Genomic DNA, 19,894 nt, shown 5'->3' with positions numbered 1-19,894 from the left:
TCTTCAGACTGGGGCTGCCAAGGGTTTCTTGGGTTGCTGTTGAGGAAGGCCCTTAACAGGGCAGGAGGTAATTTTCAGGCAGTAGTACCAGGCCCCAGCTGTGCAGGCAGTGAGAAACAAGCTTTGCAGTGCTGTTGGGTTTTGGCAGCCCTGTGAGGGCTCCGAGCCCCACGCCGCGCTGCCTGGGGAGCTGCTGGTGTGCCTGGTGCAGCAGACAGGTGGGGAGCTCACCCAGCCCCTCACCTGCCTGCTCTGGGGGTGAGCACAGGCACCAGGCAGCCTTTTTGCTGCAGGAATTCTCAGCCTCTAGTGCCTGGGATGACTGTGAAAAACAGAAGTAACCGTGAAGTGTGTGTACCCACGTCCCTCATTTTAAATCAAGAGTATACGAGTCAGAACTTCACAGAGAAATGCCCTTGGACCTACAGAGGGTGCAGATTTTGTGAGGGGTTTTTGTCCTTTCAAAAATCTGCTGCTCCTGTGGATGGGCTGGAGTGGATCTGTCTGTGGACCAGCATCCTAAAAGCTCTGCGATCCTGTGGTTGTTTGGGACACCCTCCTCTTTAACTACCGAGCTCTGTCCCCCCAAAAGGTAAAAAAGAGAAGCAAAAGCCTCTAAGATGAAACCAGGATAACTAAGTAACAGGAGCTGTGTCCTCTCCAGGCTCGGGTAGCTGCATATATGATTGTCATCTTGATGAAATCCCCCCGGATGTAATGAGCTGATTTTCTGCTGTTAATATTGCATCTGCTGATGAAGGATTCGTTAGGATAATGGAACGAAGCTAAAATATAAATGACTCGCTGTCAAGAAGCAGCTTTTGCTAGTGTTCTCCTGACAGTTCCTTGGCCATGGCTAGGGAGTTTTGTGTGCTCTGCACATGTTTGCAAGGTGTGTGTGATTATTGGGTCCTGCATGTGCAGGGGCACACGGGTGGCAGGGTGTGTTCCCTACAAACCCAGTGCCTGGGTGCCGCTGGCAGGGCTCTCTGTGCCACAGGGACCAAATGGTGCTGCCCCAGAGAGCAGCAGCCAGGGAAAGTTGCTCCTTTGCTGAGCTGAGGCTGCCAGAAGAGGGGAGGGAGTGTGTGCTGCTGGAAAAGCATCTGTGCCTTCACTCCGGGTCATTTTCAGATCTGGCGTGTTCTTTTTCTCCTCCAGTTTAATTGCAAAAGTTGCTCTGTTTTCTTTCTGAACAAGAGAAATCAGTTTAAGCACGTTATAAAGTAAAACAGATATTTGCTCACAAAGCTTTTGTGAATGCAGAGTATTATTTTCATTGGAAAATGCAAAAAAGATCTTGATAAAAGGGCTTGTCATAGTGCTGAACAGTAATCCAACATCTGGGCAGAAAATCTCAAAGTTCCACTGTTGGTTTGGAGAGATGGGGTTGGTTTTCCTTACAAAAAGTAGAAAAGAACCAGGTCTGTCAGTAAGGGGATTTTACCTTTAATGCAGTTTTGCACACTGTGATCCCAGCACTAGTTTCTCACCCCATATCAGGGCTGTGCACACATCTGAGCAGGTGTCAAGTCATTGTTATCAGATGTGGAGGGGGCAAACTTCTACAAAATATCTTTAAAGAATACCTTTTCAAGTACCCTTGGTATCTTTGACTTTCTGTACATTTTGTAAAAACATTAACCAAAATATAAAATTGCCAACTCTTCCAACTCTTCCTTTTACCCGATGCCTGAGGGCATTTGGTGTTTTCCCTTCAAATCCATAGACACAGGTCCAGTTCCTGCACCCATGAGAATCTCAGCTTTCATTGTTTGTTTGGGAGGACTTTTTTTAGTTTTTAATCACATTTCTCTCTCTTCTGATTACCAAGGGAAAAAAAAAAAAAAAAAAAAAAAGAATGCAAACATGAACCATAATGGCTCAAAAATGAAATTGTTTTCCATTATTATTTTTCAAATCCCATTTTTCAGCCAGTAATGTCAGGGATCAGAGCAGTGATTTTAGGTTTTTTCTGGAAGTGTGAGGTGGTGGTGGCCAGCCCCTCCTAACCTGCACATCTTTGGTGAATATTTGAACAAAGCTTGGCCTGGCACTACTTTTGGGCAGTTCCTCTCACTGCTCAGACTCCTCTAGTGAGGAACATCGGTGGTTTAATTGAATCATTCTTTACAAAAGACCGTGAATCTCAATGATGGAGGAGGGTGGAGACACATGAATATGATGCAGGAAATTTTGCATTGAAATGTATTTGATGGAAAACAGCCTTCTGACCAAGTGAAATGCAGAGAGTGTGGGGGTAAACATACATGTAGAACTTTGTCAGCCTTCTTGTGAAAGCATTTCTTTGCATTTCTTCATGATAAAGACTACATGGAAGAAAATTTTCAACTAAAAGCTTATTTTCCCCAAGATATTTGTCAGGAAAAAGAACAACCTTTTCTGTCCAGAATTCTATCAGAATTTTACTTGGGTAAATCTAAGGAAATGAGTGGGATGTAGTGGACTCCCTGGAGGCCAAATGCAAGGGGCAAGGAAGCCCATGGATATCCCTGTCCCACTGAATTCCCAGAGACAACTCTGCCAGGACTCTGATATGCCAGAAAAGGCAGAACAAGGACATTTTCTATGGGATGGGAGTCACTCCCAATGGGAAAGTGGTACAGAAAAAGTGGAAAACCTTTTGTGCCTCTTCACTTTATATTGTGCAAGCTCTAAAGTCCCAAACTGATAGAAGAAGAAGCTGGGGAACAATTTGCAGTTTCTTTGCTACCTCTTGGCAAGAGTAACACAGCCAGTCCCAGGAAATTGCGAGTTGTGAGCTGGGCTCCAAAAATGTGAGATCATCCTGGAGGTTAGGAGATGGAGCAGGGAAATGCCGAAGGGTATGACATTCTTGGCCTTGCATTCCGAGTCCTTCAGCCTTTCTGGGCTTTCTGCAGAATTAGCCTGGGCAAGGGGAGGAGGTGGGCAGGGAGGTCTGACCAGAATCCGCCCCTCTTGGCATCTCTGAGCCTTTTTATACCAGTTGCTTAAGGGCAAAGAGCCAGATCCTGAGCCAGCATTGGTGTCAGCAGGGCCTCTGTGATTCACACACACTCGGGCTCTCCTCCCAGTGTCAGGGAAACTCTTTTGAGGAATTTGGTTGCAAATTCAAGCATGGCTTGGCTGGGACAGAGTGTCTGTGTTATGGGAGGGACCTCTTGGCTCTGGGGCTTGTTGTCGTTTGGCAGGCTCAACCTATAGCAACCAGCCTGGGGGGATAGCACAGGCTTCTCAAATCCTCCACTTGGGCTTTTCCTCCATTTCCACCCTTCTCCAGGTACCTCCAGAGCCTGGCAAGCCCTGGAGGTGAGGGCATCAGGGACTATTCCCACATACCAGGTCTCTGGACCATCACTTGGAGCATTTCTGTGTGTCACACTTATTTTTTTTTCTAGGGTCCCCTGCTTCATCATTATCTTAATCAGTGTTGTGTTAAGTTTCATGCTTCCTTTGACCTTTATTTTTGGCCTGGTTATGCTGTTTATATGCCTCTGACACTTGTCCCCTGGTGCTATTGCCAGGGAAACTCAGCACTGAGGCCTTTCCCTTTTCCCCCACCCCCTTGTCCCTTTCTGTTTAATTTTTTTCTTTTTTTTCTTTTTTTCTTTTTTTTTTTCTTTTAACATGGTTTTCCTAAAAAGTTTTTTAATCAATCAAATTTGAGGCAGAAAATAGGCTTGGTCACGCCTGGTCCTTGGGTCGTGTGACACTCACTCAGGGTCCTGACAGCTCCTCAAAGGGGGCACCCGGGCCGGCGAGGGGGGCGGCAGCGCGTTTCCCCAGGAAAGAGCCCGTTTCCATGGCACTGCCCCCACCTCTCCGCCATCCGCCAGCCCGACGTGGGCCTGGGGCTCCTCAAAAGGGCCGTTGGGAAGCGGGCGTGTGTGCAGGGCCGGGAACAAACGGAGCGCGGGGGCCGCGCCGCCAGCTGCCGGCCTCAGCGCTGCGGAGCTCGCGGGGAGCCAGGCGGCCTCGGAGCCAGGGCCCCAGCCCGATCTGCATAATCAGGGCCTTTTCATAAATGCCCCATTTTTCATCGCCGTCCAAGACATTTGCTCGGGGAGAGCCGGTAACGCTGGCATGGAGGGACAGCGCCTGGCGCTTCCCAGTGCCGGAGCGCGGCCCCGGCTGCGCCTCCTCGCTCGCTCCGCTCTCCTGCTCCCTGGTCCTGCTGGGCCCTGTCTGTGCGGGCAGGCAGGTGCCCGAGCCCTGTCAGGTGCAGTGCCACTGCCCCCTGTGTCACTGCCAGCTCCCACCTTGGCCCAGCATGTGCCACTCTCGCTTTTTCCTTGGGTCCTTCCTGATTCCCTCACCTTTGCCTCTCCCCACCCCGCCCTAGGAAACCACTTGCCCTTCTGCTGATTTCGTCCAAGGCTGTGCACCGGGATTTTAAAACCTTTTCTCAAGCTTTCTTCTCTCATTCTTCTCCCTCCTGTCCTTCTTTTCCCCATGCCCTTTCCAGTTCTTCATTTGTGCAGGGTCTTTTGCTTTCTCTCTTTTTTTATAATTAATGATTAGCTTTAATTGGTTTGCTTAGGCAGCCTGACAGCAAATTAGCAGGAGCCAGCCCAGGGCTGCCGAATGCCAAGTTTGGGGACTGCTGTGCTTTACAGATGCTGTGGCAGGAGATGAACTCCTTGGGATCCCGCCTTGGCACTGCCCTCCTGCCCTGCTGGGCTGTGCTGTGGCTGGGGGTGAGCTGGGGGTCCGGGGCCTTCCCTGGTCCTTGGTGCCATCTGGGAAGCTGGGGCTGGCAGTGGATGCTGTCCCTGGTGCTCTGTCCCTTGCCTGGCTCCCGCACTCCCAAAGTGTAGGCACTGAGCTGCAGGGTTACCTCTGCAATGGTCTCTGTCCCTTTCCTGCTGCCCAGTTTTCCTCCTTTTTGCACGACCACCTTTATGGAGCTGGGCTCTGCTCAGCAGGTTTGAGCAGAGGGCACAGGGTAAGAGCAGGGAAGAATCTCTGTCCAAGGGTTCTGGTTCTCTCCAGCCCAGCAAAGCAGGTTGCTCTACCCAGTGCTGAACAGGCAGGTAATGGGGACAGGGTGTGGAGAGAGGGGGGCTTTGCTCTTTTCCTCCTTTGCAGTGATTTCCCTTTGCTTTGCTTTTCTTTTCTTTGCCTTTTTTATAGCTCCCATTTTTCTTTTTTATGAGAGAGAAACTGCAGGGTTCTCCCAGGGCTGGGAAGAGCGCTTGGTCCCAGGCTGCTCCCAGCCAGATGGAGGGGAAAAGAAGGGGGGCAGTGGGCCCATAATCCTGGGAGGAGAGTTTTCCTAGTTAAAGAGGATTGGGGATAGAGTCTAGGACATTTCAGCATGCTGTTTTATGAAGAAGGGGCAGACCATGACCTATTTGGGATGCTTGTGAATTTTCAACACAAAACTTTGCTGGGAGCACTGGCAGCTGTGTAGCCCTACAGCTGGGGATGGAGTTGGTTTGTGCTGCGCTGCTGGTGTTGCCTTGTAATAGCAGCCAAAAAAGGGAGAAATGGGAAATAACGTGAGCTTCCCTCTCCTTCAGCCCAGGCCTTTTCAGCCGAGCAGTCCAAGACTGGCAGGAGACAATAGCTGGGTGAGGCTGCTCAACTGGATCTATAGAGCAGCCAGAATATTCCAACCCTCTGCAAAACCAGGAAGGTTTGTTGGGCTGGTGACAGCAGGGTATGTTTCTTGTCTCCAGGAATCCTGGACTCTCTCAGTTGTCCTTGCTTCAGGTGTTAAATGGGTGATTTGCCCTTACTGGACACCATTCCAACCCTCCAACTGAGTGTTAATATCTACAAATGCCTTTTTATGGCATCCAGAGCACATATATAAGTGAAATCAGAGGGATGTGCTGTCTTCCTGGGATTTCTGTCATGGAGGAACAGCCTTTTTGTCAGTCACAGAGGTCCCTGCTGCATTCCAGATTCATGAAAGATGGAAGCCAGCGCAAACACGTCTGCTCTCAGATCTGCGTGTTGTTCAGCTGTGAGTGTACTGGCAAACACCATGCTGTGCTACCTTGCTGCAGCCTGGCCTCTTTCCCGAAGATTGGGATGATTATAGCTCACTCAGGTGACAACACAGATAGCGCATGTAGGGACTGGAGCCGGCAGGTCTCCTGTGGGGCTCAGAGGCTTCGGTGGCAGGGCTCCCTCTCTGCCCCTGCCCTGCCCAGGACATATGGCTGTGCACTCCCCCACAGCTCTCGTGTCCCTTCCCAGTCCTGACGACACTCTCAGAGTTCCTCACGGTGCTTTGCCAGTGTTTTGGACCTTAGCTGAGCTTTGGGTTTCTGCAGAGCAAGGCTAGGGGATGAGTGTTCCTATCCTGAGGGAGGAGGGAGAGGGATGAGGAGAAGGGTGGGAAAAATATTTGCCAGAAAGTCATTGAGACCTTGCCGCCCATTTCACTTTTAGGTGGTCTTGGTTTATTCCCACAGCAGACGTCTCTGCAATAACAGAAGATATATTTGATTTGTGGCAAAACTTCCATGTTCTGTGCACTTGGATAGTCTCCTTTTCTTTTTCATACCCCACCCCCTCTGAGGTGGTGTTTTAAGACCCTTTTCACTTTCCTGTTTGCATCTCACTGCCCTTCAGTGAGCCACCTCCTCTGCTTGCTTTGCAGTCTATCAGATTTATTGCTGTTGCCATACTGATCGAGACCTTTTCAAAACTTGGGAGTGCCACTGGAGTGTCAGGCACTGCACAGCTTCCTCTCCAGGAGGGTGGCCATCCCTCTCCCTACTGTCAGAGCTGTCTCTTCCCATCTGATTTTAGCAATGTGGGTGCCAGGATTCACCCTCTCCCTTGGCAGCTTAGGGGCTCCATGACAATTGTGTAGTTCTTGACAGCTGAAGAGCAGCTGAGGGTTTCACTGTAGAGCTGCAGGTGGGAAACTGAGGCATGGATTTGAAGGTGTCTGAAGATGTCCTCAAAGCTCATGAAGTGACCCGCTGAGGGATTATCCCACCTGTGCTCCAAGGTTCTCATCACAACCCAACCCATCATTGCAAAGGAAACAAGGGGAGCACACGATGCCTCCTGCCCTGCCGTGCCTGTGGCTTGTCTTGCTGCCCTTCCTTTCCTGTCCTTCCTCTGGCACTCTCTGCTCCCAGCCCATGCCCTGAGTGCTGGCTGGGCAGCCTGGGCTGGCTCCTTTAAGGCAGGCACGCCAGGGGACTGCGCGGTGCCAGCCTTCGCTGCGAGTGCCTCTCGCGCTTCCCCCTTGGAAAGTTTCCTGCCCAATTGTTATGTGCGATCCGATCTGAAAGTTGCTCTCTAAGCTTCTTGTCACATTTTGACTTAATGAAGTGCAACTGGAGTGGGAATTGGGGTTCATCACGCCAGTCTCACTGCGCTCCCTTGTTGTCAGAAAACAGGGGCGGTTGGGGACCGTAATGCAACGCTGCAAGTCGTTATCATTCCGGTCAGTCTGTTTAACACAAAATTAAACAAAGAACTAATTAGTGCCTCATGAATTAATAAATGCGCAGTTGCTGGGTAGGAAGGGGAGGAAGGAAAAAAGGTTGTTGAAGGAAAGATACTGAAAAAGTCGAATTAGGATGTTGTGTCAAGGGGAAAAAAAAAAACTGAGTCCACTTTGGCGAAGAGTTTGGATCCATTGGTTTCCTTGAAATAAGCTCCCCTCCTCCTCCTCCTGCGTCCTGCATGTCTGCTCTGGAGAGTGATGAACGACAGGCACAGGGAAGAAGCAGCCTTTCAATGTTTCTTCAGGGAGGCTCACAAGAAAGATAGGGACAAACTTTTTAGGCCTATAGTGATTGGACAAGGGGTGATGATTTTAAACTAAAAGAGGCACAATTTAGCCTAGATGTAAGGCAGAAAATTGTTATGGTGAGGGTAGTGAGACCCTTACACAGGTTGCTCAGTGAAGCATGTTTCTGCACCATCCCTGGAAGTGTTCAAGGCCAGGTTGGATGGAGCTTGGAGCAAACCAGTCTAGTGCAAAGTGTGGCAGGGGAGTTGGACTATATGACCTTTAAAGGTCCCTTATAGGACTTTATGATTTTCCTATGATGTTCCCCAGGTGCTGCAGCTAGGGTCCAGCATCCAAATACTTAGCCCAAGCAGATGTAGGAACTAAGGTATGGGGTAGAAGCCCATCACTGGAAAGGAGGGAGACCTCAAAGATGTTCATGGTGAGCAAGTCTCCTCTCTTTGTCTGAAGCCACAATTGGCACAGTGGCAGTGTGTAATCTCAGATTAGCCATGTCCCAGCAGCCCTGCCCCTGCCCCTTGTCCTCTCGGGCCCCTTCCCGCACGGAGGGAGCAGAGCTGGCCGTGGGGCCGTGCTGGGTGCCCACCCGGCCGTGCCCACAGGTGCCGTGCCGTGCCACGCTGCCAGGGCGCGGGCTGGGCTCTGGCACATTGTCAGGCAGGGAAGCAGAGCTGGGGGAGGGAAGAGTCCATCCTTAAGAGGACATGTCAAGTACAATTAGCGTTATCTGTCTAAATATGTACTGGGAACACAGAATACAAGAGGAGGCCTGGCTGGCTTTAATGGAGACATATGCAAGGTCATATTGCCTCATACAATCCCCCAATCTGATTTGGGGATTACACATTCTAAGTAAATTGGCGTTATTCCTCTTGCATCATTGATAAGCTGCAGCCAAAAGAAGAGGAGTAAAAAAAAAAAAAAAACAATTAAAAACCCAATCCCAAGAATTGATCGTGCACAGGGGTTAGGGAGTGAAGGCAGGAAGGCAGAGAGTTACAGGCAGAGAGCTTGGGAAGGAGGGAGAGAACAAAAGAGAGGGAAGGGAAAAACAGTGTGACAGTGGCAGAGAAAGCAGTGGAAAGAGCAAGGAAAAAAGGGAGAACAAAGGGAAGGAAAAGGTGAAAGAAGGGATGCCAGCAGGACCGAGGAAAAGCACCTCAAAACAGGGAGCTGGTATTACTCCAGTCATGCCCTCAGCCTTTTTAGCATCAGGATTTGAGTGGGAAAGGAAGGAGCCAGGCTCCTTCCTTTAGGTGGAGGTTATGCACCTTCCTCACCGAGGGGCTCTGCCCTCCTGTCCATGCATCCATCTGGGATATTTCACTAGCTCCTTCCTGCCCTGGGTCCCCGCCAACATATGGCATCTATCTTTGGCAGTGGCAGAGTATAAGTGACAGGAGGAGGCTGTCCACATGCACAGAGTGCCCGGGCCCTGGAGCACAGGGCTGAGCCATGGCAGCAGCACGGAGCCCCCTGAATCCCTCTCACTTTTGTCCTGCAAGGGCCTCGAGGGGGTCTCAGAAGGGCTGAGTCTCTGCTGCACCCAGAGAAGGGAACGTGAGGGGAGCAGTGTGTGGCACGGAGAGCTGGGGCTGCACCCAGAGAAGGGAACGTGAGGGGAGCAGTGTGTGGCACGGAGAGCTGGGGCTGCTGGGCTCAGCCCCGGGCACGCTGGGCAGCACCTCGGGGCAGTTTGTCCTTGTGCTGCCACCCCGTGCAGCTGTGAGAGCTGCTGGGGCAGGGCTGCAAAGCAGAGGCTGCAGGAATGGCCCAGGCGCCCCTGCCACTGTGCATGAAGCCACGCTGTGCTCCTGGCCACCGCCCAGCTCTGGCAGAGGGAAGACCCAGTCTGGCTGCAGAGCAGTCTTCCCCCAGCCCTGAGCTCTCCTCCCACCCTGCCTGTGCAGAATAACCCCCTCCAGAAGTCTCATGGCACGGCTTTTATGCTCTGTCACATTTTTGGAACATATGGTTTTAAATAATTCAATTTACTTTTCGTGTATTTTGCTGTGACTTTTTTTCCCCTGTCCCTTTTCTCCTTCGTCCTCACTCTCTGTATTCTCCTGGGCAGAAAATACACAGATGAGTGGGTCAGGGGGTTCAGTGACCCGGGACCCAGTCCTGCACCCCATCATCTTGTGCCCCACAAGGTGTGCAAGGGAGGCCTCACCATCAGCACACAGGGGAGCCTCTGGGTAAGAGGGGTCAGCAGAGGAAATGTGAAGATTGGGAAGGGAAAATTTGACATGGAGCAGAACACAATCTTAGATGTGTGGGCAAAGTACGGAGCATACCGGCCCAAGGTGTGTCTCTGGTACCTGGGGAGCAGGATCCAGCCCAGCAATGGCTGCTCTCTATGTGAAATTATTCCCAACCCTCATGAGGAACCTTTTGCACAGAGAAGTGCTGTGGGGTGCAGCTAGGAGCAGAAAAGCATTTTGTTCCCTTGTGGAGTCTGAATGTCCCATGCTGGACCATGTTCTTACGCAGCTTTTGTGAGTCTTGGCTTTTACTCAGGTGTGCCCTTTGTGTTAACCGGACCCTTTCTTTTCTCACTCCAGAATGAAGTGAATTTAGAGCTAAAAACGAGGCAAGAAACGAGGCCTTGAAATCTCCGAAAGGTAGGAGAGACTTCAGACTGCAATGGGTATGTCACTATGCCCTCCTGGGTTCTCTTTTCCTCTGTGTGTCTCTCACACTTACAGCCTGCTCACCGTGGCCATGTCTGCACTAGACCTTCTGGGGTTGGACTGTTGTCACTCATGAAGAGAGATGCAAGCAGAAGAAGGTCAAGTGCAGACCTGGCATATGTGTGTCCTAATCCTGTCTTTGTCTTTGTACAGCAATTGTTGTGGGCACCTGGTTTTGTCACTGAAGGTTTTCCTCAATATCTTCTCTACTGCCTCTATCTTTGCAGCTAAAAAAGTGTAAGGATTTTGGTGAAAGGGAACTGCTTTATCTTCATGCATGTGTGATGGAGGAGAAGGATATAAGGTCCTTTCACTGAACAGGATGCAGTCTCCATCTACTGTGAAGTTTTGCTGAGCTCAGTTCACATAATTCAGATGGTGATGTGCATGTTCTCCTCTTCTTCTGGCACATTTTTATCTATTCAGACTGCAGAACCATGGTGGTAGTGTGGAACATTTCCATGTGTCCAGCAGAATCTGTGTTTTCCCTTTACCTAGACCCTCATGGTCTGTCTTAGGAAAAAAAACCCCCAGCTTCACAGTCTTCTAGAGCTTGGAAGGGGACTTGGTCTGTCCCTGCTAAGAGTCAGAGGTCTGGAGCCCAGGGAAATGGAAGATAATATTGTCTCTTAAAAGCCTTATCTCCATGTGCTGGGTAAGACACTCCCTATGCCACCTCAGATGATGGTTCCTGAGAAGCCCCTGCCATGCTGAGGCAGTTCCTGCTGTCCCTGGCTCCTCTTCCTTCCCCTCCATCACCAAGACAGGTCTGAGGGCAGGAGAGCCGTGGGGAGGGTGGGAGGTGCTCTGCCCTGTGAGACATCACTCAGAGGTGCCAGGAGCACTCACCGCTCAGAGCATCCCTGCGGCAGTGGGGACCCCCAATGCCCAGGTTTGGGGAGCACATGGGCTGAGTCCCAGCAGCATCCGAGGGGCCCAGGCTGGCTGGGGTGGGAGGGGGCCCCAGGCTGGGCCGGGCAGTGTCAGAGGTGACCGGTGGAAGGCCAGTGTTATGTAAATACTGCTGCTGTAACATGGCAGGCCTGAATGGCCCTATGCATCCATCCATCATTGCTGGGGAACAGAAGCCTCCCTTGGAGCACGGGGGGCCAGCAGTGTGGGGCATGCAGACACAGGCAGCATGTGCCCTACTCATAAACTGTTTGTTTTCTTTTTGTCTCTCTCGTTTCGGGGCACCCCACCGAGAGCAACTCTCTGTTCTGTCCTTGCAACCTCTCCCCCAGCCTTCCCCCACCACTTCAGGCCTTCCTTTTCCTCCCTTCTTTCCCCGGCCCTTAAAAAAATGGAGAGGAAAAAAAGGGGGGAAAAAAAAGTCCCCAGTTCACATTGCGGCTTCTTTCTGTGACTTCAAAGGCTCCTCATCATTGTTTGGGATCGGCAGGCAGTGGCCCTGAAAACGTGATCACAGCCAGGCACAGTGTAGGTCACCACTGAGCGCCATGCTCCAAGTGCTGAAAGGAACAGGCAGATTCTTCCCTTTTCATGCTTCACAACCCTGGTTACAGCACTCTGCCTCGCCCGTGTGCTCCTCGCTGCATGGCCATTCTTGCTCTTTTCTCCTCCTTTTCCTCCCGCCCTCCCTCTCTCTGTTTCTCTCAGGTCCCTCGTTTCTCCATTCATCCTGCCCCTCTCTGTGCCCACCATCACACACTTCTCACACTTCCTTCTCTTCTTTCCATTACTTTTCTTCCTCACTGTCTCCTGCCTGGCACTGCTGCCACTTCTTTCTGTTATATGAATCACTGTTTTATTTCTCCCTTTTCCCTCTTCTAAAGGTCAGGTTGGAGGTTGATTTCCTCATGCTCCCTGTTCCTGTATAGTAGCAGCCTTCCTTTCTGTCTTTGCCTGTGATATCTCACTCACTGTGCCCAAAACTACGGCAGTTCTGTAATTTCTGGATTAGTCCAAGACAGCTGGCAGCCCTCCCTGCAAAGGTGTGAGCCCACTGCTTTCATGTGCATGGGTTTATCCCCCAAAATCTAGCCTGGCCTTGCATGGGGAGGTAGCACACAGTGCCTACCATCAATGTCAGCTTCCAGACTTGCTCTTTGGCTTGGCTGGTTAACCTGAAGGAGTGAGCGTGTGGGGTCAGTGTTGTGGATGGATTTGGAAAGCCAGGCACTGACTTCATATATACCACAGGGAAACATTTAAATCTTGTAGGTCTAGCAGGGAACATGACACCGATAGGTAGTGCTGAGGGCAGAGTTAGGCAGGGATAAGGCAGAGAAAAGCAGGCCCAACAGTTTAATGGGCACCCCAGAGCACTTCCTCAGCGGATTTCAATGAGGGAACAACACTTGGTTGTGCTGGAGCTTGGGCATGTTTGGCAGCACAGTGAGCCACAGCCAGATGGAAACTCCCTGCCTGCAGAACATCCCCCAGCAATATCTGAAACTTCATTTTGCTGCAGGGGAAGAGCCCAGGACTCTGCCCCTCCAGCACCCATCCAAGAAGAGCCGCCCTCTCTCCACCCCCAGAAGTGGAGATCATGGTGCTTGTGCCTCTGGTGATTTGTGAGGTTGTTTTAATGCCGAGGAGCCCACCAGGACTTGTCTCTTGCTAAATAGGCATATTAAGGGACATTGCAGCAGGGGTTATAGAGTAATAATTTGTTCTAATGAGCTGGTGTCACGTTCTCCCTGGCTGAGCTGTGCCCGAGCAGGAGCCGTGCTAGGAAGGGGCTGTGCTTGCTGACCTGTCAGCCCAGGTTAATGAAGTGCTGCTCTGCTCGGGGGTCAGGGAGCAGCACTGCAGCCAGTCAGCAGCGGCTGGGGGGCTGCAGGGGAAGGATGGGGCTCTCCCTGAGCTGAATGCCCTGGGGAGGGCCTGTGCCATGCTGGACAGGGCAGCAGGGTGTAAGTTATGGCACTGGGTGGGATCTCCATGCTGTGCTGGTGGCTTGAGCGCGCTGTCTGCAGGCAGGGGTGAAGCTGCTGCACCTGGGCACTGCCTGGAGCTTGTCCTCTGGCCTTGCAGGAAAGCCCAGGCTGACACGCTGGGAAGGAGGCTGGAAAAGTAAAAGAGCATCTAAGTTACAGATGCCTACAGACATGAGAGGATAGATGCAAGGCCAGTGATGACCAGTTTCTAACTAGGAAGTCTACAGAGAGATGGTGCTCATCCTTACCTTTGTGTGCAGAGTGTATGAACTGCCAGAAGTTCTCTTTGTCCTTCCTGTTCCCTCTTTCTCCTCCCTTGATGCTCCCCCATGGCTTGCTGAGATCCTTTGCCTTGCAAACCTAATCAGTTCCTTTCATGCCTGCTGGGTGCCTGGCCAGGAAAGATACAGGAACTTTTGCCAGTCCCCCAGCGATCACCCTTGGGGAGCAGGTTGATGGCAGGCCAACCTGGGCAGCTGCAGTTTGAGCAGGGCTCCACATTCTTCAGGAGATGGCAGGAAAAGCCACAAACAGGGAGTCCTGGCCCAGCTGGTGCCTTGGGGACCCATGGCCTGCCTTGCTTCTGTGAATGATGCCACCCCATCCATGCTGGGGCAGGATAGTGCCCTTGGCCACGCCAGCACCCTGAGGTCTGCAGCACAAGTCCTGTGTACCATCTTCCTCCTCCTCGTCCTCCCACTCCTTGCTCCCCCCCTGCTTCTCTTGGCTTTTCCCTGTCTCCATCTCTCTCTCCCTTTCATCTACTCAGAAGGCTTTACTCTACTTCCTTGTCACCCTAATTGATTGCATTAACCTTTCAGCGTATTGGATTTCCCCAGCACCGTGCAGAGAGCACTGTGCAATATGCTTATAATCCGGGCTGTAATGGACAGGGAGCAGTCAACGAGCCCCTGCTCCAACAGGTTCTGCTGACAACTTCTCTGGGAGGGGGAGAGCAGTGGGCCAGGGGGACCTGGGGCATGGCTGTCCTGCAGCCCGTGCAGACCTGGCCTCAGGGCTCCCCCCTGAGCAGGCTTGTGTTAGCTTGTGAGAGGGGAGGAGATGTTATATTTGACCTGTTATTGTGATTTTTCCTAGTGTTTGAGCACCATTCTTCTGTATCTGCGTGGTCTACTGTTTTCTTCCATCTGCTCAATACTAAATTAATGTACACTTTACATTTAGGCACTTGTTGCTAGTGGCAGGATGAGAAGACAGTATCATGGAATCCTCCTGTTTTCACATCATGCTTGCCTCTGCCTTTTCCTTCAGGATGAGGATACAAGGGAGATGGACACTTTTCCTCAGATTTCAAATAAAAGCATAGGAATATTGTGTTGATGAGAAAGACAGCACCAAGCTGCAGAGAGATCAGGAGACAGAAACCTGAATTATATCTCAGGCTTGGCCTTGGATAAATCCTTTCACTCCCTGGTACCTCATTTTCACCCATGCTGTTGGAGGTGTTGTTTGGGTTGATTGGGAAGATGGAGGGCAGTTACTTCTGCTCACTGGGCAAGGGATGAGAAAGTGGCTGCAGACAGGCAGTGAAGCTACACAGCCAAGTGTGCCTGCTCACACTGCCTGTGAGGCAGGAAATAAACCCACAGGATAAGCAGCAGCAGCATGTGAGCCTGTGAAAGGCCTGGCAGACTGCTGGTGGTCAGGGCAGAGCCAAGAAATGTTTTGGCACCCTTTATTTTAAAGGATTGCAGTGATGGATCTGCCATTGTCTCCTGGCCATGGTGCCTGCTTTAAAGTTTCCTCGCCATAGGCTCAGTTCAGCACAATGCTTTCAGCACTAGGTTGAGTTTTGCTTAAGCCAAGATCATTTAAGCAAATATTTAGGAGTTCTGTACCATAGCATGAGACCTAGACTCTTATGAGGCCCTTTTGTAGTTCTCCTTTTCAGATAGCAGTTAGCACAAGATGGTTCTTCATTTATGGTTACAGCCCACAGTATAAAAAACAGCAATAGTGGAAGGATTGCTGATCACTTCATAGATCTTTAGTTCAAGTTACTTCATCTTGTTAGGAGCAGTTACTCCGAAGGTACCACTCTCCCAAGGGGATGTTGAGCTGGCCTTTAGAAACTTGGAAAGTTCTTGACCACACCAGGAGGAGGGGACAGGGCCTGTGCCGTGCAAGGTGAAGGTAAATCCCCAGCTTTTCCAGGGAAGAACGCGAAATAACAGGAGTCACAGGGGGGGAAAACTTTATTCCAGGCAATCATTCCAAAAAGTGTGAGGCTCCTTATAAGGTAGTTAGGGTAGGGACTTTTTTTTGCATTAAATAAAGAAGAACTAGGAGCAGGAAGCAAAGGATCAGAAATCTGAAACTAGCTGGAGAGAAAGCGTGAGGGAGAGCAGCACCTCCTAAATGGAAGGGTAAACAGGCACTCCGAGGCATTAACTTAATTGATTGTTCTGCAACAGGCTGAACGCTGTGTTACTCTGTCACCGTGGCAACAACCCAAAAAAATTGTCAGCCTGTTTGGATGAAGTGAAGCGAAACATTCTCTAATTTGCGGTGATCCGGGTGTTTGTTTTCCTTCCGAAGAGGCGGGGGCTCTATTGATCTATTATTTGCACAGAGCTCTTTTTTGTCGTGGTGAGATGGGGAAAGCAGGAGCCCTGGGGTGTGTTCCTGGGGCAGGTGAGGCAGCAGGGGTGTTTCTGCTGTCTTTCCACAGATCTGCCTTTGCAGGATGGCCATGCACAGCCAGCAGAGGCTCCAGTGGTAGGAGCCATCCCGAAGAAGCTGGAGGACTGGGAAAAGTGTTTGGGTGTGAAGAATTTGTGCCAAAAGCATTTGGCTGTGATAAACTTGTGCCAGGGCTACTGCTTTGGTCCATCCTGTTCTCATCCCTTTGGGCTCTGGCAGTTCACAGTATCACAGAACCCCAGAGTGATGGAGTATCCTGAGCTGGGAGGGATCCACATGGGATCATCAGATCCAGCTCTTGGCTTTGCCCCGGACAGCCCCAGAAGTGACACCAGTTCCGTCTTTTCCGTGTTTCCCACCCAGGCTGATGATCCTCATTGCTCCTCAGCAGTGCCCCAGCCCATGCACAGCTAGTCCAGCTGCTATACAAGGGCTGCCTAGTTGATCCCTAAGATTTCGGGGAGAGCTGTGGAATATGTTGGTGTCAGCTGCTGGACAGTGTTGCTTTGTGGGGTGTGCAGGGGGAAAACCCCACCGTGTATTCCTGTGCACTTCTGCCTCCATCCCACATCCTTTCTCTGTTCTCCCAGGGGGGTTTCCTCCTCTGTTTGTACTGGTTTTGCTTTATCACCCTTTTCCCCTTCTGTCTCTCTCTTCCGTTCTCTATTTCATTCTTTCCATCCAGTTTTTAACTCCTCTGCTCTGTTCCTCTTTTCCACAGTGTAGCTATGTGCTGGGGATAAGTGCCCGTGGCTGGTGGGCGAGCACTGGGGCACTGTGCCCTGCTGGGGCATGTGCCCCCTGCTCCTGGTGGGTGTGCGTGGTGGGGGCACCACGGGAGAGAGGAGTGCTGCGTGTCTCTGGAGAGAGCTGAGCTGCCAGTGAAAGTTTGGTGGTTATCAGTGTCAGGAGAAGCTAAATAACCCTGTAACTGGTATGAAGGTGAATTCACGGTCTAGTGAGCACTGAAAATATGAAAGGGCTCTGAGACAGGCAGAGTGTGGAGAGGGGAATACAGCTCGCCCATGGCTCAGGGAGGGGTGTGTTGCTGGAGCAGTGCAAGGGCATGTGCTGATGCCATCCAGATCATCAGTCATGGCAAACCGCCTTTTGTGGGGCTGCACAGAACAGGGAGGGTGCTCAGTACTACAAGTTCGGAGACAAATGAGACATGCACACGTTAACATGGCAAGAACACCCCTGGAGAATGTCTGTGGGCAGCCACATCTGACTGCACAGCCCTGTACACATGTGGCCAAGTGCCCACACAGTGCCACCAGGCCTTGCACATGCCTGTGCACAGATGAGCAGACAGCCATACCCACGCAGGCAGGTGCTCATCTATCTCTGTGTGTTGTCCTGTGTGGAGATGCTCCCACAGCTCCATAAACACGGGGTCACAGGCACACCCAAGCTGCCAGTGCAGTGCTCTGCCACCTGTGTCAGCTCGCAGTCGTGCCGAATTCCTTTTTGGTGTAACTACACTCCAGTCAGGCAGCACAGATGGGTTTATCCCAGCATATCTTGGATGTCTGTGTGGTTACCTGCTCTGAGCAGGAGGAGACTTGTGGGAAATCTATTGTCCTTCCAGCTGGGAGAGGCTGATGCTTTGGAGAAGCAGAAGATGTGCAGAGAGGAAACCCCCTTCAGCTCTTCACCTGGAGCTGGTAATCTCCTCGCACCAAATCCCTGGAACAGGGGAATTGCATTTGAAGCTCAGCCAGTGGTGATTTAGTGTCAGACATTTGCAGAAGAGACTTTGATTAATTCGTAGTAAAATCAAGTAGCACTTGGGTGCCAGCAGCACATTCCAGGGTGAGACAGCGACCAAGGTGCGCGCTGGGCAGGCTGCCAGGTGCCTGAGCAATCCCCGCGGAGGTGGCAGCGCCATTCAGCCCACAGCCTCTCCCTGCTTGGGCTTCTTCATTATTAATTTATTTTTCTCCCTTCCTTGGCAAAAAAATACTATTTGGTAACGACCTCAAATTGCAAAATGCTGATGATTTGGAGAATGTGTCACAGAAGCTCCAGGGTGATAAAGGGGAGACGAATCCCAGCCAACAATCCGGCTCAGCCAGTTTGCCTATTTATTAAAGAAAAAGCCCAGATCATTAACTTTTTTGTTGTTGTTCTGTTTGCGGGCAACTCCCTGCTGGCAACTTTCGGGTGCCCAGTAAATTAAACCAAGTATCGGCCTGGTTCAGGGCAACCTGAGCTTCTATTTAGAGCTATGAGAACAAACTGGCTTCGTTTATGTTAGCACGTGAATAAACCCTTTAGGGTACCATGCAAAAGTGCTCTCTGGCATAAAAGCAGTGTCAGAAAATCCTTACTCTTGCTGCCTCGTGGAGGGTCAGGTATTGTAACTGGAGAGCTGAGCTTCCCTTCTCCTCCCACTGCTTGTTCGCACAGCTAATTGCCCCTCGACACCTCACTGTGCCATGCTGCTCCCCAGAGAAGCAGGGCTGGAAGAGAGCATCTGTAGGCACAGGCTTTGCTGGTTTCCCTGTTTGCCTGCTTGGGTTAGTTGTTGAATAAAGAACAGTTTAGGGATGGGCTTGCCTGCCTTGTGCCTCTGTGAACTCGGAGAGTTCCCTGCGCTATCAGGGAAGGGTGATTATATCCCCCTCCTCTGGAACATCCCACGTGTTCGCTGAAGTAGTGCTTCAAGCTAAATCAGTTTGCTGAGGGCTCCAGCTTCCCTTAATTCAGTGTCAGGACCAGGCTTGCATGGCCATTATTCAAGAAGTTTTATCAGAAGCACAAAGCTAGCATCTGCCCTCCTGCTTCCCTCTGGGCATCACCAGCTCTGCTGCCCTGGCTTTGGCACAGGGAGGCTCGAGGGATTGCCTCCCCGAGCCCATTTGCAGGCAAAGCTCGTTCCAGCTCCTCGAGAGGCTCGGCTGTTTCACGAGCTGCACGGTGGCTTGTCACTGGTGCCTGGCACAGCAGCTCGGAGAGGCTGCCAGACCCGAGGAGCTCGTGTGGGAAAAGGGAGCAAAGACGCTGCTCGGATTGCTGGCCTCTCCCCTTCCCTCTTCCAGCGCAGCTCAGCTGAACTAGGGCTGATTTTAGGTTTTAATCTCAGCTGATATGCACACGCTTTCTCCCAGAGGTAGCCACCTTCTTTCCTAGGCCTGGCTCATGTCCCTCTACACTCATTTCTCTGGTGGAGCCTGCCCAGACCCGTGTTCACGTGGATGTTGATGGGAGGAGAAGGGTATTTTTCAAGGTTTCTGCTGGGTTTTTTTCTTCTGAAATATAAGGATGTGCAATTTTTTTAGTTTCAATTTAGCATTGGAGAATTTTATAATTTAGTAATTAAAATCTCTGATAGGCTTTAGAAATTGCAGCTAATTGAATTTAATGGGAAGATGATTTTCAATTTTATTTGATTACCCGGACCCCTGGCATTGGTATTTATGGGAAAAAAATGGGAAATGTGCTGTGTGGGCTAAGATGGCATAATTGAATTAGGGCTAATCGGATTTCTTCGTCATGAATTTCACTATAATTTTCCTATAATTTTCCATTAGATATCTAGTTTACAAATATTCACAAAGAAATGAAGCTCTTTCGGAATGGAGATTGCTGGCTAACAGGATTACAGGGACGATAGCTCGGCATTGCCAGCCCGGGCTCCTTCAGTAATGCAATCGCTGCGTCTGCCTCACACTTAGCGCCCGCCGCTGCTCCCGCAGCCCCGGCCCCGTGCCAGGGCTCCCGGGGGGCCGCGGCCGCGCTTCCGCCGGGCTCGGCAGCCGCTGCCCGGCGTGTCCGTGAGCCCTCGGGGCACACAGGTACAGGCACAGCCAGCCCGGTACAGCCAGCCCTGTACAGCCAGCCCTGTACAGACAGCCCATGACCGGCGGTGTCCCCGTCCCTCGGGGGCACTCGGGTCCCGG

The 19,894-nt window shown here is 51.3% G+C and overlaps 1 protein-coding gene across 13 annotated transcripts in view; it reads left to right on the top strand.

The window, feature by feature from the left end:
- Positions 1-19,894, top strand: part of CASZ1 (castor zinc finger 1) — a 186,115-nt gene that overhangs the window by 78,877 nt on the left and 87,344 nt on the right. For 7 of the 13 annotated variants that reach the window (XM_074558338.1, XM_074558332.1, XM_074558337.1 and 4 more), the window contains one exon: positions 10,294-10,379. In XM_074558338.1, coding sequence (XP_074414439.1) covers positions 10,376-10,379 — 4 coding nt within the window. In that variant the 5' untranslated portion in view covers positions 10,294-10,375. The remainder of the gene's footprint in view (positions 1-10,293; positions 10,380-19,894) is intronic. The other 6 variants (XM_074558341.1, XM_074558335.1, XM_074558340.1 and 3 more) reach the window with 1 other exon arrangement.

This window comes from Zonotrichia albicollis, chromosome 25 (assembly GCF_047830755.1).
Source record: "Zonotrichia albicollis isolate bZonAlb1 chromosome 25, bZonAlb1.hap1, whole genome shotgun sequence".
In the NCBI taxonomy this organism is placed as follows: domain Eukaryota; kingdom Metazoa; phylum Chordata; class Aves; order Passeriformes; family Passerellidae; genus Zonotrichia; species Zonotrichia albicollis.
Note: the sequence above shows the minus strand (reverse complement) of the source record. Positions and strands in the feature narration are given on the sequence as shown.